The sequence below is a fragment of the Mesocricetus auratus genome, unplaced genomic scaffold (assembly GCF_017639785.1).
Source record: "Mesocricetus auratus isolate SY011 unplaced genomic scaffold, BCM_Maur_2.0 Super-Scaffold_100018, whole genome shotgun sequence".
Taxonomy (NCBI): Eukaryota; Metazoa; Chordata; class Mammalia; order Rodentia; family Cricetidae; genus Mesocricetus; species Mesocricetus auratus.
This window is the reverse complement of record NW_024429199.1, coordinates 1,674,426-1,694,186: the sequence shown is the minus strand read 5'-3', so window position 1 is coordinate 1,694,186 and position 19,761 is coordinate 1,674,426. Positions and strand designations below refer to the sequence as shown.

The window sequence follows — 19,761 nt, the reverse complement described above, 5'->3', positions numbered from 1 at the left end:
TGCAACACTAATACCTGGGAAACAGACCCAAACCAAAACTGGCCAGAAGGGAGTTTTTAAAAAATCGCTTGTTACGATTCGGGAGCGACCCATCACATTACAATTCTAAGCAAACATGCACCAAACACCAGTGTACCCAACTTCACAAAACAAATTCTACAAGATACAAAGTCACAGATTAATCCCAACACAGCAATGGTGGGTCACCTCTGGACTCAGTTATCACAACAGATGGGCCATTCAAGCAAAACAAGCAGAAACGTTACAGTTACATGGCAGCATAGGTCAAAGGACCTAACAGACATCTATAAAGTACTCCAGCCAAACACTGCAGAAGTATTCTCCCAGGAGCCCGGGGACTTTCTCTGAATGGAAATCATTTACATGTGCGGCAATGTCATGATGAAGCTCATTATGAATAATTAATATGTATTAATTGAAAAGGAGGTAACAAAATGGGGGAGATCCCAGGCCAGCCTGAGAAGAGCCAGCGCAAGAGAGGGTCCACATGCGCTGCAAATGTCAGGGCCTTAGAGATGGGCAGTTAGCTCGTTTCATCCCAAGTCATAACTCAGAGAGCTCCGGATGCTGGAATGGAAGGACGGACGGGGGTTCCCTGCTCCCCACTGAGTTTTGGTCTTGCTTTGGTCCCATCTTTTCTTGTAGTCTTCCAGTCCCTCCCTTCGGGGTTGGGAATGTTTGCTCTGTGCTGTTATGGATTGGAAATATGTCACTCACGGTTCTGATTTGACAAGGAAGGACTCAACAGGTAGCATCAGAAAAGATTTGAACTTTGAACTTTTGAACAATGTAAGATCTGTTAGACTGCAAAGACTTTTGAATTGGATTGAAGGCCCAGAGCAGCTCTGTGGTCTACTACATCAGCCTGGTGCAGCTCTGTAGTCTACTACATCAGCCTGGAGCAGCTCTGTAGTCTACTACATCAGCCTGGAGCAGCTCTGTAGTCTACTACATCAGCCTGGAGCAGCTCTGTGGTCTACTACATCAGCCTGGAGCAGCTCTGTAGTCTACTATATCAGCCTGGAGCAGCCAGGTGGTCTACTCCAGCAGCCTGGAGCAGCTCTGTAGTCTACTGTATCAGCCTGGAGCAGCCAGGTGGTCTACTCCAGCAGCCTGGAGCAGCTCTGTGGTCTACTACATCAGCCTGGAGCAGCTCTGTGGTCTACTACATCAGCCTGGAGCAGCTCTGTGGTCTACTACATCAGCCTGGAGCAGCTCTGTAGTCTACTATATCAGCCTGGAGCAGCTCTGTGGTCTACTACATCAGCCTGGAGCAGCTCTGTGGTCTACTACATCAGCCTGGAGCAGCTCTGTGGTCTACTACATCAGCCTGGAGCAGCCAGGTGGTCTACTACACCAGCCTGGAGCAGCTCTGTAGTCTACTACATCAGCCTGGAGCAGCTCTGTAGTCTACTACATCAGCCTGGAGCAGCTCTGTAGTCTACTACATCAGCCTGGAGCAGCTCTGTGGTCTACTACATCAGCCTGGAGCAGCTCTGTGGTCTACTATATCAGCCTGGAGCAGCTCTGTGGTCTACTACACCAGCCTGGAGCAGCCAGGTGGTCTACTACACCAGCCTGGAGCAGCTCTGTAGTCTACTATATCAGCCTGGAGCAGCTCTGTAGTCTACTACATCAGCCTGGAGCAGCTCTGTAGTCTACTACATCAGCCTGGAGCAGCTCTGTCGTCTACTACATCAGCCTGGAGCAGCTCTGTCGTCTACTACATCAGCCTGGAGCAGCTCTGTGGTCTACTACATCAGCCTGGAGCAGCTCTGTGGTCTACTACATCAGCCTGGAGCAGCTCTGTGGTCTACTACATCAGCCTGGAGCAGCTCTGTGGTCTACTACATCAGCCTGGAGCAGCTCTGTGGTCTACTACATCAGCCTGGAGCGGCTCTGTGGTCTACTACATCAGCCTGGAGCAGCTCTGTGGTCTACTACACCAGCCTGGAGCAGCCAGGTGGTCTACTACACCAGCCTGGAGCAGCTCTGTAGTCTACTACATCAGCCTGGAGCAGCTCTGTAGTCTACTACATCAGCCTGGAGCAGCTCTGTAGTCTACTACATCAGCCTGGAGCAGCTCTGTGGTCTACTACATCAGCCTGGAGCAGCTCTGTGGTCTACTACACCAGCCTGGAGCAGCCAGGTGGTCTACTACACCAGCCTGGAGCAGCTCTGTAGTCTACTATATCAGCCTGGAGCAGCTCTGTAGTCTACTACATCAGCCTGGAGCAGCTCTGTAGTCTACTACATCAGCCTGGAGCAGCTCTGTGGTCTACTACATCAGCCTGGAGCAGCTCTGTAGTCTACTACATCAGCCTGGAGCAGCTCTGTAGTCTATTAGAGGTCTTGTTTGGAATGTTAATGATTTACTTTGTCTTTCTTCCTTCTTAGATAAACTTACTTCTTTTCTAATATTTAGGGGGTGCTGGAGAGATGGTTTAGCAGTTAAGAGCACTTGTAGAGGCCCCAGGTTCGGCTGTCAGGGCCTACAGGGAAGCTCACAACCTTCATCCAGTTCCAGGGTATCTGGCACCCTCTTCTGGCCTCTGAGGACACTGAATACATGTGGTGCACTTAAATTCATGCAGGCAAAACATACAAGAATTAATAAAAATAAATACATTTTAAAAATATCTGCACTCATAAAATACAGAACTTACTATCTTTAAGACAGTGAGAGACTGTAGAGAATCAAAGCAAGCCTCTAAAGGGACTGCGCTGGCGTCACCGTGCACTGTGCCTCAGCTTCACCCAGATGGTCCTCACACCCCGGACACTTGTATGTCCTTTGCTGCCACTTAGAAGAATGATGCTTTAATGTCCTTTGGTCAAATGTGAACAACAGGAAGTCCAAGGCAGGTATGGGAGCAAATATCTAACTGGAACAGCTTAAGGGGGGTGGCTTAGTTAGGCTCCTGGTTTCAGAGGGATTTCAGTTCATCCTGGCCAAGAAATCCTGATGGTGAACCAGGAGAAGGCTGGAACCAGGGACAGGTACAACTTTCAAAAGCCACCCTAGGGACTCCTGAGGAGGCGAGGAGCAATGAGGTAGAGTGGAAAGTGGGGAAAACGGGGTAGGAAGAGAGGTAAATGGAGCTTCTGTTATTTAGTAAACTCTCTCTTTCTCAGACAGACAGACAGACACACACACACCTATGTGCATATACTACATCATGGCTAGACTCTTAAGCTAAGGATACATTTGTTTCCACCAATGAAACTTTACAAGAGAGTCCTTCAAGCTCTCTATGTATTGTACCCTAACAGTGACGTCAGAAAAAGCTGACAGCTGCCATCTTGTTAGAGTCACAATGACACATTGCCAGCTCTATGTTAATATACAATTGTAACTAATACTCCACTGCTCACCCACTGTTTGCTTTATCCAAGAAAACTAGTGTCCTCAATCCTGACAGCAAAACACAAGACCAAATAACATACGACAGGGTGTAAAGAAGTTCAAACATGTACCCCAATACAGTTTTTCACAATAACTGTCCTACCAAAAACAGAACTAACCTTTATTTTCTCCCACAAAAATAAAGTCTACAAGACATCTTCCAGGTGACAGGAACCTCCCAGAATATATGTCACTTTGAAAAATCTAGATTTTTTTTTCACAACCAGAAATTTACCTAAAGAATTTTTCCTTTTTCTGTACAAATAACCACGGCAAGAAGGAACTTGCCAGCCATACACAAATAAAACATAATACTCTTGCTGGCTCTATTAGGAATGTGCAAAGCTCACAACACGCAATTCTTACAATCATTCACTGAAATCATGAAGAAAAGTAGATCCCAGAAAATATTTAGCTTTAAAAATGGCCTCTGCAGCCAGGCGGTGGTGGCACATGCCTTTAGTCCCAGCACTCAGGAAGCAGAGGCAGATGAATCTCTGTGAGTTCGAGACCAGCCTGGTCTACAGAGTGAGTTCCAGGACAGCCTCCAAAGCCACAGAGAAACCCTGCCTCGAAAAACAAAACAAAACAACAACAACAATAACAAAAATGGTCTCTGCTCATCCCTGTGGACTTGATTGACAAGAGTTTATGCTGAATTCTAAACTCTGGTTCCTCTCTCTCTTCATTTCATCTGCCCATTTTTATCTCTGCCGTTTTCATTAGTGCTTTTATCTGAAGATGAATAGAGGCAACTTTAGTCAACCTAATAGTTATTCCTACCAAAAGAAACTGAGGAATAATTTTAAGCTATTAGCTAAAAACAAGTTTTGAGTCTCATTCCATTCAGCTCACCATGTGTGAGTCCACAGCTAGATGAATAAGGCAGATTACACATCTACACACAAAGATAAAGAATTCCCAATTGGTAAAACAATGCAAATAACTAACTCTACCCAAAGGTGGTAATGTAGGACATAAGCAAATATAATGAGCACATGCACACACACACACACACACACACACACACACACACGTTGTGCAACATGGTTTCATGGAAGGAACTCTTATTAAAGAACAGGAAGGCTGGATTCTAATCCCAGTTCTGCAACTAGCTGTGCCATCATGAGGAAAAGGGCAGCAGATATCGTTCTCAGCTAACTATAGGCTATAACTAGGTTGTGAGACAAGTGTTTCCAAAACCCCTTCACACCCTGTGAGCATACATGGCAAGGCATGTTTCTATACTGGCTCATTAGTAGAGACTGGTATGCTATGACTTTGAGGCCCAATGTCTGTCTGCATTATCCAAGGCTATCCCGGTGCTACCCCAGATACTGTAGTTTGTTATTTCTGAACACTCTTCAAATCACAGTGTACTTAGCACGTATATGCCTCCCTCGGCAGTCAGCCTTCCTACACGATTAGGAATTCCCATGTTCAATGGGCTTTTTAAGCCTCTGGTTACAACCTAGACTATTGTTCATTCTTGCTGCCCCCTCAGAAAGAGCTGCTACATATGCCTTGCTCTGTATTTCTTAGGTCTCTCTATTCCTAACTTACTTAGCTCTAGGTCAAGTAACCTCTGACATATACACTCTAATTATTTTTAGCTCACCCTCCATCTCCCTTTCTTCCTTTAAGTCTTATCCAGTTTTCACAGGGAAACCTTCACTTAGTTCCAACTGGAGTACCATCACCCAGACCAGGGTCTGTGTGAACTGGTAAGCAGCAGACAGAAAGAAGGAAGCCGTGTGGACTGTCACTCTTCCGTCTGCAAACCCACAAACCATTGAGAGCTCGCTTAGTTCCTGTGCTGCCCTTGTCCTCCACGATCACCAGCAGCAAAGAGGGTGTGGATTCTTTTAAGCTTTGAGATTTTTTTTTATGTACTGTGCTGCATTTTACACCATTGGTAGCATCGTCGCCCCTGAATAGTTAATCATTCCTACTCTCTGTAGTACAGTATAGTACTTTCCTATATTATAGTTACTTGTTGGTATTTCTTTTGTACTATAACATCCTAATTTCTTTAATGGCAGGACTTACGTATCAGCAATATTAGCATCTCCAGTAAGTAAGCACCTAAAAATGCATGCTGAAATCAAAATATCACTTTCTTTTATTTCACAAGGTACATTATTTGCCATGTGGGACAGTTGAACTTTGGTAGACTAGCTAGCTTAGGGCTTTAACAGCACATTTAGAACCCTGCTCAGAAAAGAAATACAACACAGCCAAAAATAATTACAGTAAGCTTCTAAACTTGATCTTAAGACATCATGGCATTACGAGGGTCTGTCCAATCCCATCACTTGTAGGTGAAAAAAAAATCTCAAGATGTAAGGAAGGGACTTGACATAGTCAGTGACAGAGCCAGGCGCTCACAAAGAGAGCTTTCAGAAAGAAAAAAAGAAAGGGGGAGAGAGAGAGAGAGAGAGAGAAGTTGAATTAACTCTTTTAATAATTTCATGCACACGTGCAATACATTTTGATCATATTCATCCCATTAGTCCTCCAATTCCCCCTGACCCACTCCTTACCCTTCCTCCCAGCTTTATGCCTTTTATAATGATCACTGAGTCCAATTTAACAATGACCTTTGCAATCTCTTGGTTTTTCGGTTATACAGAAAATACTTGGATATGTGAGATGATTGGGATGGTTGTGTGGTTTGTATACACACATGCACACGCATGCATGCACACACACATGCACATATGCATTACTACTTTGGGTTGTAAAGAATTTTAAAGGTTACTTTAAATATTATAAAGAGTTTAATCTGATAACCAAATTTTGCTAATATACATCTCCTGCCAAGCATTATGGGCTAAGGAATAGAATATATAGATTCCTACACATCTTTAAAGACAATGACAAAGTTCTTTTTTAATAAAACAAAAAGTAAATTAAACACTAGCTATTGATAGCAAGAGTATATTCTAATTATGCATTGATAAGTCCTTTCTACGGATTCTAACTTATGGGCCAATGCATGTTGTGACTTTTGTTAGTTGTATATGCTTACATAAATTATGAGATAACAATGTCTCCATAGCCTGAGACCAACTTAAAAATGGGAAATGTAGATATAAACACAGTCAACAGCAAATGAACACAAGCACCCCTAGTATTATTATGATTTTGACAGAGAAAAACTAAATTCACATAGTAGGAAAACAAATGTCTTCGGCATTTAGAGCCTGGAGAACTTGGCCAAACTATTGTTCACTGTGCACAGTTTGTGTCTTCATGCTCAGATGTTGTTGAAACAGCAGACTTAAAAGAAATAATGTCAATGAATCCTACCAAGCACTATACATGACCTCTGGGGTAATTAGCAATCATTCAAAAGCAACAAGACTAAAATGTTCTATTCTTTATTACTGTCAGCTCCTATCTTGATCAGCATTTTAATAAAGATGGTTCGTTTCTAAGACAGTTTCATGAATCAGTCATAATTACATTCTGACATGCAGTGAATAGGAAAGCAAAACTAAATATCACTTCATCAACCTTTCTAACCTTTATGCAAGTATTAACTGTAAATAATTTTTACACAATCCTACAACAGGAAATCTGCATATTTCTTAGCTTTGTACATACTTTACCCCAAATGAGTTTCCTGTGACCTATACCTGAAAAACACAATCAGCCATAATTATCCAGTTTTGTGAGATGTTCAGGTGTTGCCTTTCAGAGTTCAAATCAACTTCACGCATAAAAGGCTACTTTATCCCACAAATGGTACAATATGCAAAGTGGGTTAAGTAGCCAAAAGCATCTCAGATCATTGTGGCTTGAAAGAAGTCTATCTGGAATCACAACGTCATAAGAAAGCTATCCTTAAGCAAAGTGACACTTACAAAAATTGATTCGTAGATTACACACGGAGGAACGGATCGCTGATGACTAAATTACAACTAAGATATGTTGAAAGAAGAATATTAACTGGAATGCAAGCTGGGCACTCACATATCTGACGGGTAGGTTTTTTTAAGGGATGCTGAATAGCTGATGGGGGCTGTTGGAAATGTATCAGAACTAGGAGACTGAGGGACGATTGCCTCTGAGCCTGGGCATTCTAAGTCACCTCAGCTTCCCCTGCCCTTATGCAACATATAGGTTACTTTTGAGTTTTCAAGTGATCCATTTATTTTTGCTAAGGACTGACTTGAAAATATTTTGGGCCATCAAAATGAACATAAATCAACTACCAAAATAAATTAACATTAGATTTTAGGTGGCTCGGATATCCCTGATCACTCAAAAATCTCCAAGTAAACACAATGCTTTCCCAGGAATAGGCTCTTCTTCCTGGGAGTGAAGTAACACTTCACAGACTATAGTGGACCCAGAGCCAAGTCCCCAAACCTGTATTTCACTCAAAAATAAAATAAAGCTTACAGTAAATATACTGAGTAATGTTTTAGCCAAGCTGATCTCATTTAAAAGCTTAAATACTGTAACTAGTAGCCCATTATCCATTTACTTTGTCCCATTTCAATTTTAGGATAATTTCTTTGCAGAAAGGGACCTAAAGTTATTAACTGTATGGCGTCTTATTGTCTTTCTTATAAACAATCTTACTAGAAAGTTACTGACTTTAAGGCAGAAAGAAATCATCAAATCAGGAGGGCCTGAAAACACAAAAATGTGTTCTCCTTTGTTTAATTTTGTTTAATTTTTCTGTTTGGCTTTCCTGTGCAGTATTCCTTTTTTTTTTTTTTTTCATACTAGAGGTGCAAGCTAAGGAGAGGGGAGATGTAGTTATTTAAAAAAAAGAAAACAACAAAAAATGGATTTCCCAGAAAAAAAAACTCAAAAAACAAAACCCAGTGGTTAAGATTTAAACAAACTAAAGATGGCTCCCTCTGAGCTCTGATGAGGTCCACTACCTCATTAGGGACAACTGAAAACTTGTGATGCATTTTTGTTTCAAGAGAATCCAAAAGTCCTTGGTAAAAAGCAGTCAGGGGGGTTTGCAGGGCCCATTCAGATCTTTCCGCACCACAGCCATTATGTCAAAAGTATAAAACCCTGCCTTTATGCTGCCAGGCCACAATGACTCTTCCCACATCAAAGGCTTTGCACCATGAGGGTTTTTTTCTTCAAAATTTATTCAAGCTAAGGGCAGAGAGACAACGATTCATACACGCTAATTATGCCTAATTATCTATTCCCTTTTCTGACCAGCTCCGGCCAAGGCTAAGTGCTATCGGCATTTCTCACAACCTCCCTCTGCCCTGTCCATCCAGCTCCACAGTGGAGGCTTTGAAGAAAACAGTTGTGGCTTTTCAGAGTTTCCTCAATGTAGAGTTCAAGCAAATTAAATAATGATCCTGTTAGTTTTGACACGTTTGTGCGTTAAATATGAGGACCTCTTGGTTAATTTGGCAAATTCCTCGCATCTCCTCGTGGGTAGACTCATAGTAACACCCTCTTTTAAAGGAGTGTCTCCCATGTTTTCTTTTCATGATCTAAATGAAATGTTTATTGGATTAAAGTCCTTCTCTGCAGACCTCCATGGTGGCCTGTGACAAAGAGCTTAAAAGTTCTTTTAATTGGCTTGAGTTTTAAGGGAGGGGAAAGTGAGAGTTCTATTTCACATTACATCACTAGCCAAGAAAATTGCCATGTGTAATTAAACTAATTTATCTCATGATTCAAAGAAGCCACTAATTCATATTTAAGACACACTTCCTTTAAACCATTTTTGTCACCACAGAACTGATTTTTTGTAATTAAACCGAAAATAACTATTTATTCAAGGAAAAGAATTCAAGTCCTAAACTATATATTTTACATATAAGACACAGCTGCTTGTATTTCAGTTAAAAACAATCATATAACTAATATATTTTATAGAAAATCTTCATTTTCATTTTACAAGACAGGAAAAATATTTTTTAAAAGCATATACCCCAAATTACTTTCCCACAGGCTTTCTAAGACTAAGTGTTCATTTGGGGTTAAAGATGTAAAGTTATATCACAAATATTTATAATTTTTAATCCTATTTATACATTTCAAAAACACAAAACAAAAACATATTACCAATGAAGTTTAATTGCTGTTGCTATCAATTTTTTCAGTGATTTCAAGACTATTTTTCTCAAGCACATACAAAATAAGTTCATAGATGACAATTTCCTTAATTTCCTTAGACCTAAGAGTTGCTAATCTCAGAAATGCATTACACATCCAATGATGACTTTTGTCTTGTAAGACATCAGACACCTGATAGGGTTCAAATGTGCTCTAATAGTTTGTGGGAAGCCAGAATTCTCTTGAATCCTGGAGTCCAGTCCGCTACATCTGTTCTCCTCTGTTTCTTTCAGTTTAAGTATTAAAACTCCTAAGTAAAGACATCATCCCGCCAACAAAGGGTGACCCCAGGAAGACAGACTCAGGAGACAGTTCAGTGGAGGTCAGTTAGGTGGACACTAACACCTAGGCTAACACACTGAGAACTCCTGTGCCAAAAGTCACCAGGAGCACACTCAAGTTGCTCTCAGCAGCTCTAAACACCATAGAACGACAAAGTGACAAGATCCATTCATTTAGCAACTCTAAAATCCCAGTGCCAATACTGGACAAAAGATGTTTTGCCTCAGGGCATAAAAAACCTTTCTAAAGTTTGCAACTGCAGTGCACAGCACAGAACACATTCTCAAAGTATTCATTAACAGAATAAGAGTCCTCAAGAAAAGACCCTCAGAAAACAAAATCATAAAGTCTAATACGCATCTTCCTTAAATGCTTTTGATCAAGAAAACAAAGCAGTCCAGAAATATTACCAAGTAAAAGATATGTAATCATTCCTGAATATTAAATAGTACAAGCTTAGTAGCAACAAAACTATTACTCCCTTTGATTATTAAGTATCTAAGCATTATGTATTTAAAATCAACTCTAAATCAAATCATAATATAATGCTTCCAAATGAGCAACGTTTTCCTAGAAATGGAAAACTCCAAAGAGTTAACGCTAGGACCTTACTGTTCTCTAATTGCATTTTCTAAATGGTATAACGAAAGAGAAAATTATACTGTAGGATGCTCTGCTGGGTGTTGTCCACCAGCTTATAGTTAGCATCCCAATAGTCAATCATCTATACTCTAAATTTAAGAGGAAATAAAGAGTTTCAAAAAGAGACAGCTCGTTGTCATGGTAAAAGACAGTCAGAATGCTGACTTACTGGTGGTACCATATCTACGTCAAAAACATGGCAAAGACTACTGCATGGGACATTTCCCATGGGGATGTTGTTTTAGGGCTGTTCTAGAGTTAAATTGATGATGACATTTCTAAAAAAAAAAAAAAAAGATCACACAGGAGTGAATCAAACAAAACAGTCTGTGAGTGGTAAGTGATGGCGTGAACACAGTTTTTTGCCTAAATTGTTTTCAGAACCTGATCAGATGAGACTAGAAATGATTGTTAGCCAATCCAACCCCCAAGACTAATATTAGTGCAATTTGAAATTACCAACAACAATAAAAACAATTCTTCCGTCAAATATTAGTTAGTTCTCTATACCTTTAAAATCACAGTTTTAAATGCTGATGATAGGACAGATTGTATGGAATGAATAGTATTCAATCACTATACATTTAAGACATGTTATTATTTTAATCTGTATAAAATTACTGGGCACAATGGCTCACATCTCTAATCCTAGCACTTAAAAACCTGAAGCAAGAGGATTGTTTCAAGTTTTGGCCAGCCTGAGTTATACAGTGATATTTGAGCCAGTCTGGCATACAGGTTGACTGTCTCCAAATAAATAAATAACAAAACAATAAATGTTAAAACTAGGCTATAGATATGGCTTAGAAGTCGAATATTTGACCAACATGTGCAAGTGCCTGGATTAAATGCCCAAGAATGCAAATAAATATAAGTACTATGTATATATATTTGTATAGCTGTATGTTCGTATGTATGTACATATGTGTGTATGTTTGTATGTATGTATGAAAATAACAAAGCCAATCACCTCAAGTTACTGAATTATCTGCAATTGATACTGGCCACCCTCTTGGCTTTTAGCCCACCAAGCTCCGTCCTTACTATCTATCAATCACTTATCCAGCTTTTGAAGGAACACTTTCTCTGACAGCTGCTACTGATTCTACCCTAGCACAGGGTTTCTGTCACATGAACAAGTAACATTTTCTAGGAAAAATATGCTGTTTGCACATATTATTTTAAGTAGATGTTTACACATATTATCAATGAGGGTCCATACACTGTCTGGAAAAAGACAGAATGTAAATATTTTAGACTATTAGTCTCTGCTTCAGGACTCAACTCTGTTGCTGTAGTGAAAAGATCTACAAGCAACATACAAAGAAATGAGCAAGAAGCTTTTCAATAAAGCTTTATTCATAAAAACAGGTAACAGGCCAGGTTCAGTTACTGCTTCTGTATGCCGACCTGGATACAAACACTAAGTTCTGTGAAATATTGCAGTGTAGAGGCCAGGGCAGACACATTTGATTGTAAAGTACAAGTCTGTGCAGATACTGGCAACTGCTTTAACAATTTTATTGTTACACATACTTTAGAATTACCTGGTTTTTATAAATACCACAACAGATAAATAACACACCGTATCTTTAATCCCAGAACTTGGGAGTGGATTTCATCGAGTCTGAGGCCAGCCTGGTCTACAAAGTGAGTTCCAGGACAGCCAGGAGTGTCTCAAAAATAAATAAATAAATAAATAAATAAATAAATAAATAAATAAATCAAGCAAGCAAGCAAGCAAGCAAGCAAGCAAGCACTAAGCGATACATGGTCCTTCTTGTTTGCATGCAACACCAAATAAGTCTTGCTTTTATTTGGAGGCAAGGAGAGGGAATCTTAGTCTTGGACAAATCCTCAAAGCCTAGAGTAAACAGAAGAATAGTAATAACTAGTTCATAAAATATTAATTAACTAATTATTAATCACATTTTAAATTTACAGTCGTCATGGTTTCAACCTTTCAAAACGTCCTCCCTCTATGATGCCCTTCTGCTTTTCCTGGTAACTTCTGACTTTAGGTCTCAGTGAAGTATCGTGTGCTCTTTGGGGAGTTCCTGTATGTGCCACTTTCTCTGCTCCAGCTCCTCATTCAGGCCAAGGCCTCTTCGCCATGTACGTCAGCACCCCGTACTTAATTCAATTACACAAGTGCTCACATGACATGATAAAAATGTTATTCCTGAAATGTTTAATCAGACTCAATTCAACCACCATCAATTATTTTACTGTAATATCTCTATTTAAAAGTTATTCATTTTGACTGGTGGTATGAAATCTTAAAAGTAATTTGCTCAAGAAATTTCATGAAGGCTGCAATTCCTACATTATCATATGTTAAAAGTATGTATCTGTGGAGTTTTTAAGTGGCTCTTAAAGGTAGTAGGGATTTATTTATTTTTCCACTGGCCCATTTGGAGCAGAGTCTTACTATGTAGCCCAGGCTAGCCTTGGAATACGCAGTCCCACTTCCTCAGCTCCTGAGTGTCAGCATTACAGGAGGATGCCTGCACATCTGGCATGTCTGGGAGCTCTAGGTGTGTGCAATGACCCAGCTGACAAGATACCATATATTTTTTGATTATTTAATTTTATGAGTATGGAAGTTTTGCTGTGGTGATATTTTATGATCTAACAAATAAAGTTGACCTGAAGAGCAGACTGTAAAGCTAGCCACATGAGTTAGCCAAAGAGCCCAGGCAGTGGTGGCAAGCACCTTTAATCCCAACCACTCTAGGCTACAAGAGATTGAATCTGTCTAAAAGAGAAACAGAGCTCACACAAAGGTGATCTCAGCACTTGGGATCCCATGACTTTAGTCCCAGTACTAGAGAGGAATATAGGCAGGAGGAGACAGGAACTCAGTGCAGTCTGGAGATGCAGTCTGAGGAGATCGCCCTGTCGGTCTGAGCATTGGTAGAGGTGAGAACTCTCTAGCGGCTGTCCGCTTTGCTTCTCTGATCTTCAGCATTAACCCCAATGTCTGTCTCTGAGATTTTACTATTAAGAAGAATAGGAGCCACATTTTGCCTGGATGTGTGTCTGTATCATCTGTGTCCTCAGAAGACACTGTATTCTCTGGAACTGCAGTCCCAGATGGGTGTGAGAAGCCATGTGATGCTGGGAATCAAGCCTGGGTCCCTGAAGAGCAGGCAGAGCTCCTAACCAAGTCATCTCTCCAGCCCTGACACCTTTTAATGTAACACTGTAAGAACTATCGTATTTTACTTTATTATGATTTATTAAAACACTATAAGAACAACCATATTCTACATTATTATGCATCTATTTGAAACGTGAAAATCTCTGATCAACTTGAGGATTTTCCCCACTAATTTCTTTTCTTATTGATGATAGTTTTACTTGATCCTTTTTTTGTTTTTGTTTGTTTATTTTAGTTTTTTTGGCTTTTTGGTTTTTCAAGACAGGGTTTCTCTGTGTAGCTTTTGAGCCTATCCTGGCACTCACTCTGTAGACCAGGCTGGCCTGGAACTCACAGAGATCCAACTGCCTCCACCTCTCAAGTGCTGGGATTAAAGACGTGCACCACCAACACCCAGCAAGTTTTACTTGATCCTGGAGTTAAATAATACAACAGAAAAATATATTATTCTTGATGGAGTTAGGCAAATACACAGTGAACACCAAATCTGGACTTTTTAAATAAAACCTGTTTTCTTTTTTATCTTTGGGCCTTTTTTCTACACACACAGGAATCTGAGGCAGGAGGATGAGTTGCAGTCCATCATGAACAAACAACAAAAACTTTTCACACACACTCACAAACATGGGCACACACACACAATCGAGTGAATGGCAACACGCTACCTGCTTTCCTTATCTGGTGTTGTCTCTATAAAAGTTTTTACCTCAACAATTTTCCCTTTGTTTCTACCAGCTCACTTTTCCTCTGATCTTAGAATCAATTCATCTCCTTCACCATGTTAGTAAAACAGTAAAAACTTTATTTTTGTCTTGTTCTCTGAGCCAGTGCATACATCATGTATTCCGAGTAACTAATCAAGTCTTTCCTTCCTTCCCATTCCAGAATCTTCCTTCCCATATGACTAAACAAACTTTAGTGTGTGAGTGTGTGTCTGTGTGTGCGTGTGTGCACGCACGAGTGTGTGCATGTGTGCACGCATGCCATGTATGTGTGTGGAGGTCAGAGAACAATTCCTGGGAGCTGGTTCTCTCCTGCCAGCAGAGCCTTTATCCAGTTAGCCACACTGTCGGCCCCCCTATGTGCTTTAAAGTGGATTTCTGCTGTACATTTCTCTTGGCTGGGCCAAAATGAGAATCCACTACTATCATCTGTAAGTAGGTAAGATATCATTCAATTAAGGATGAAGCCACCTTTACTCACAAAAGAATCTTCATACAAACACACTGCCCTACTTTGCTTTCTGTTGCTTTGATAAAACAGTGTTCAAAAGCATCTCAAGGGAGGAAAGGGTTTATTTGGCTTTTGTGAAGAGAAGCCAAGACAGGAATTCAAGGCAGGGGCCTGCAGGGGAGAACTGAAGCACAGACCGAGTAATGCTGCTTACTGGATTGCTTTCCAGGCCTAGGGATGGTGCTGCCCACAGTGGGCTAGACCCTCTTATATCAATTAGCAGTTAAGACAATGCCCCACAGGCATGTCACCTAGCCAGTCTGATGGAGGCCATGTTTCACTTGAACTTCCCTCAGCCCAGTGATTCTAGTCAGTGTCAGGTTGACTAAACACTAACCAGCACAAAGACAGGAGCTCCAGCAAATCCAGCTTGAGTGTCTTGACATTGAACTGTGTTCTGCTACAAATAAGGCATCTTTTGACTGAACTGGACATTTGAGACATTTTCTAATGCAAGATTTACTTTACTTTGACTCTTGAGAATGTCGGTTCATGCTCAATTTGAAACTATGGATTATTCATTTCTGATGTTCTCTCTTCAGAAAAAGTAACAGCAGAAAAGGGAATGGAAATGAAATTCAATTCAGTCAGTCTAGTTGTCTACTGATGGCGTTGTGTATTGAATTATGATAAATTACTGGCCAAAAAAAGGTATATAGACAAAATTCTGTGAGCCTTCTTTCTATAGCTTTCATATGAAGATACTATTTTGGGCATCTATTTTTTGTTTGTTTGTTTGTTTCTTGTTTGTAATTCGGGGTCTTTGTAGAGCGTATTTGGAGTATAAAGGAAATCTACCTCTCCCCAAGTGTGAAGCATGGATATCAAAGGGAGACATTACTGACAGTTTGGGTCTTCTAAAAGCACTTTCCCCAATCTATAAATATCTCAGAGAAATTAAAATCCTCAGGAACCACAAATTGGTCAGGAAAACAGATGTTTGAATTCTTCTTAGTGCCGGCACCAACAATAATCCAGCAAAATTTACGTCAAAGAGATTGTCTGACTGAGTGTTTAAGAGTATTTGAAGCTGTTTTCTACTCCTGCCTTCATAGGAAGAAATTCTGAAGTTTAGTTTTTGTTAAATAAAACTTTATTCTTTTCCAGATATGTTGCTATGGACTGAGAACATTTAAATACCTAAAATTAGATAAATTACATTTGGCACATAATTGTGCTTCATTTGGAGACTATATGCTTTCTGCTTTACTGTTTGTGTACATTTTACATTCTCAACTAGATCATAAAGACTTGAAGATAAAAATCCCCCATTTCAGCCAAGCAGTGGTGGTGCACGACTATAATCCCAACACTTGGGAGACAGAGGCAGGCAAATCTCAGTGAGTTCAAGGCCAGCCTGGCCTACAAAATAAGTTCCAGGACAGTCAGGATTGATACACAAAGAAACTCTGTCTCGAAAAACCAAAAAGAAAAAAAAATCGCTATTTCATAATTCTATTACTTACTCTAACTAGTGTGGTACTTTGCACACAGTAGGTTTTCAAGAAACATGGGTAGGCTATAGAATTAGTGAATAATCATGTAGGAATTACTTAAAATTAACAGTAAAAAAGGAGGCTATTTTATTCTTAATGATATTGTAATGAAGACTATTTTAAACTCTATGCAGCAATGATACACACAAATATTTAAACTATTTATGTGCCTCAACTTGACATAATTTCATGATAACTTGATGGCAATCACATTTAAATATATTAGAATATTTTTGTAATAATGGTGTTCTAGAATAGCAACTTTAATAGCTAGGAAAACATGTTAATAATGGTCATTAGCCTGAAGGAAACAAAGAACACCAAACATTTTTTTCAGAAACAAGTGTATAAGTTTAACCATTCTGCTATAATATTTATGAACAAACCTTAAATTAAGATTTATAAAAGGTAAACTATCAAACATTTCAGCTAGGAAATAATTTGGACTATATTTGTAATTTTCCCCATGTACACATGGGGGAATACTGTTTTTTAAAGCTATCTTTCTGCTCTTGTGTCTGACTATCACTGTCTAAGTATGAAGATGAATTCTGCTTGATGAAGACCAACCAACTCAGTGACCATTTGCATGTCTCAGTCAATGGATAAACAAATGATTTCCCCTTACCTTCAGGACAGCTATAAATGGTACAAAGTTAGCCCTCTGGAGTCCATTTTTATAGAGATCTGAAACAAACAAATGCATGAGCTTTTTACTTAGCTTTAATCACAATGATATTATCTTTTAGTTTGGCACACATGAATCTTTCTACTGACTAAGAAAGCACAAGAAAAAATTGGCCAAAATGATTTCTATTCAGACAGTATCAAGACTCACTCCATCTTTTTTGTTTGTTTGTTTGTTTGTTTTTTGTTTTATGAGACAGGGTTTCTCTGTATTGTTTTGGAGACTGTTGGACCAGCCCGGCCTTGAACTCACAGAGATCTGCCTGCCTCTGCCTCCCGAGTGCTGGGATTAAAGGCGTGCGCCACCAGTGCCCGGCAACTCACTCCATCTTTAACAGAAGAAACATTAGCAGTCACAGAAAGGAAATCTGAAGCAGCTCAGCCAATGGCTCTAAGTGGGAGCAAGAGGCAGTGGAGACCATAAAGACATGGTGATGCAGAGCTGGGCACACGGGAGGAAGCAGCAGCGGAGACCATAAAGACATGGTGATGCAGAGCTGGGCACGCGGGAGGAAGCAGCAGCGGAGACCATAAAGACATGGTGATGCAGAGCTGGGCACGCGGGAGGAAGCAGCAGCGGAGACCATAAAGACATGGTGATGCAGAGCTGGGCACGGCACTGCAGCCTTTACCCCAACACGCGGGAGGAAGCAGCAGTGGATCTCTCTGAGTTTGAGGTCAGCCTGGTCTACAGAGAGAGTTCCAGCATAGCCAATGATACCCAGAGAAGTGAGGAGGAGGAGGAGGAGGAAGAGAAGGAGGAGGAGGAAGAGAAGGAGGAGGAGGAAGAGGAGGCAGAACATCTAAAAGTATTTAGCCCTTGAACATAGAAGACTGCATCAGGAAAGGAATCTTCTTTTCTTATCCTGTAAATTTTCAGTAATTAATTAAAAGTCATTTAAAGTTAACCCTTTTAGAAAACACATTAATAGACAAAATTGCTCCTGAATTTGTACTAAGGTCATATATCTGATTAAAAGGTAAGGAAAAGCCAGTGTAATGTATTATCTAAAAATCCAAATACTCTTCTTTGTGTGGTTGTTTGTTTATTTGTTTTTTGAGACAGGGTGTCTCTGTGTAACAGTTTTGGCTGTCCTAGAACTCACTCTGTACCAGGCTGACCTCGAACTCACCGAGATCCGCCTGCCTCTGCAGGCTGGGATTAAAGGCGCGCGCCATCACTGCTGAGCCCAAATACTCTTCTTTTTTTTTTTTTTTTTTTTTTTGGTTTTTCGAGACAGGGTTTCTTTGTGGCTTTGGAGGCTGTCCTGGAACTCGCTCTGTAGACCAGGCTGGCCTCGAACTCACAGAGATCCGCCTGCCTCTGCCTCCCGAGTGCCCCAAATACTCTTCTTAATGAGCTAAGACATACGGTGATTATGTCAGAGGCAGTATTTGTCTTACTTAACTTATTTTACCTTATGTATGTGTAACAATGGATGAATACAGAATCATAAATATACTTATTTTCAAAAGTCAACAAAAGAAAATAGCAATAGATTTAAGGATTTTATACTTTTAAAGGAAGACTTTTGCAAACAGAACAGCACACATATGTAACTGCAGTACTCAGATGGCACACATATGTAACTGCAGTACTCAGATGACACACATATGTAACTGCAGTACTCAGATGGCACACATATGTAATCACAGTACTCAGATGGCACACATACGTAACTGCAGTACTCAGATGGCACACATATGTAACTGCAGTACTCAGATGGCACACATATGTAATCACAGTACTCAGATGGCACACATATGTAATCACAGTACTCAGATGGCACACATATGTAATCACAGTACTCAGATGGCACACATACGTAACTGCAGTACTCAGATGGCACACATACGTAACTGCAGTACTCAGATGGCACACATACGTAACTGCAGTACTCAAATGGCACACATATCTGGCAATCAAGGAGAGGCTTCAGTTCACGTACATCTCTCAATTTTGAAATAGGGACATCACAAAAGGTAAAATAATGCTGGCCAGGCTCTGAGGATGTCAAAGTTCAATGTGAGATCTTTACTATAATCCTTACCTTCATTGAGTAAAACAGGTAAAATTTGGGAAATGGGTTTAAAATTAAACAATTCCAGTTTTTGCGAATTGCAAAAAGCTCCTGGAGAAGGTGCATTAAAACGTAATAGGGCATGGGGCTGTCTGGTGGTAAAGTGTTTTCCTAGCATGCATGAGGCCCAGGATCAGCCCCCACACCCCACTCACAAAAGTTACAGACATGATTGATAGCAAGTAAGAAAAAGAATTTTTAAACTCCGCCTTTAATCCCAGCACTCGGGAGACAGAGGCAGCCGGCTTTCTGTGAGTTCGAGGCCAGCCCGGTGTACTGAGAGAGTTCCAGGACAGCCTCCAAAGCCACAGAGAAAACCTGTCTTGGAAAAAAAATTAAACTTAGTCCATGTTCTAGCAGATTTATTCATAACAGCAAGAAGCAAAGCAAACAAAAAAAACCTTTATTTGTAATATTTCCAACCTGGAAGCAAAACAGATGTGCAGCGTTCAGTAACAAAAACAAACCATGCATATCTGCATAATGAAATACTATTCTGCAACAAAAAAAGATGAACTAAGTGAACAATAGGCAGATCTCAAAAGAAACCAGACCCAAAACAATATATGCTGGCTAGTTCCCTTGATAGAAAACTAGAGAAAAGACAAGCCCATCCGCAGCAACAAAATCAAGTGGTTC

At 40.2% G+C, this 19,761-nt stretch overlaps 1 protein-coding gene across 7 annotated transcripts in view; it reads right to left on the bottom strand.

Moving 5' to 3' along the window:
* The window catches only part of Afg1l (AFG1 like ATPase), a 154,905-nt gene that overhangs the window by 63,035 nt on the left and 72,109 nt on the right, over window positions 1-19,761 (bottom strand). For all 7 annotated transcript variants that reach the window (XR_005881848.1, XR_005881847.1, XR_005881850.1 and 4 more), the window contains one exon: window positions 16,983-17,041. Coding sequence is in view for 3 of the 7 variants with exons in the window: in XM_040758263.1 (XP_040614197.1) it covers window positions 16,983-17,041 (59 nt within the window). In the remaining 4 variants the exon portion in view is untranslated. The remainder of the gene's footprint in view (window positions 1-16,982; window positions 17,042-19,761) is intronic.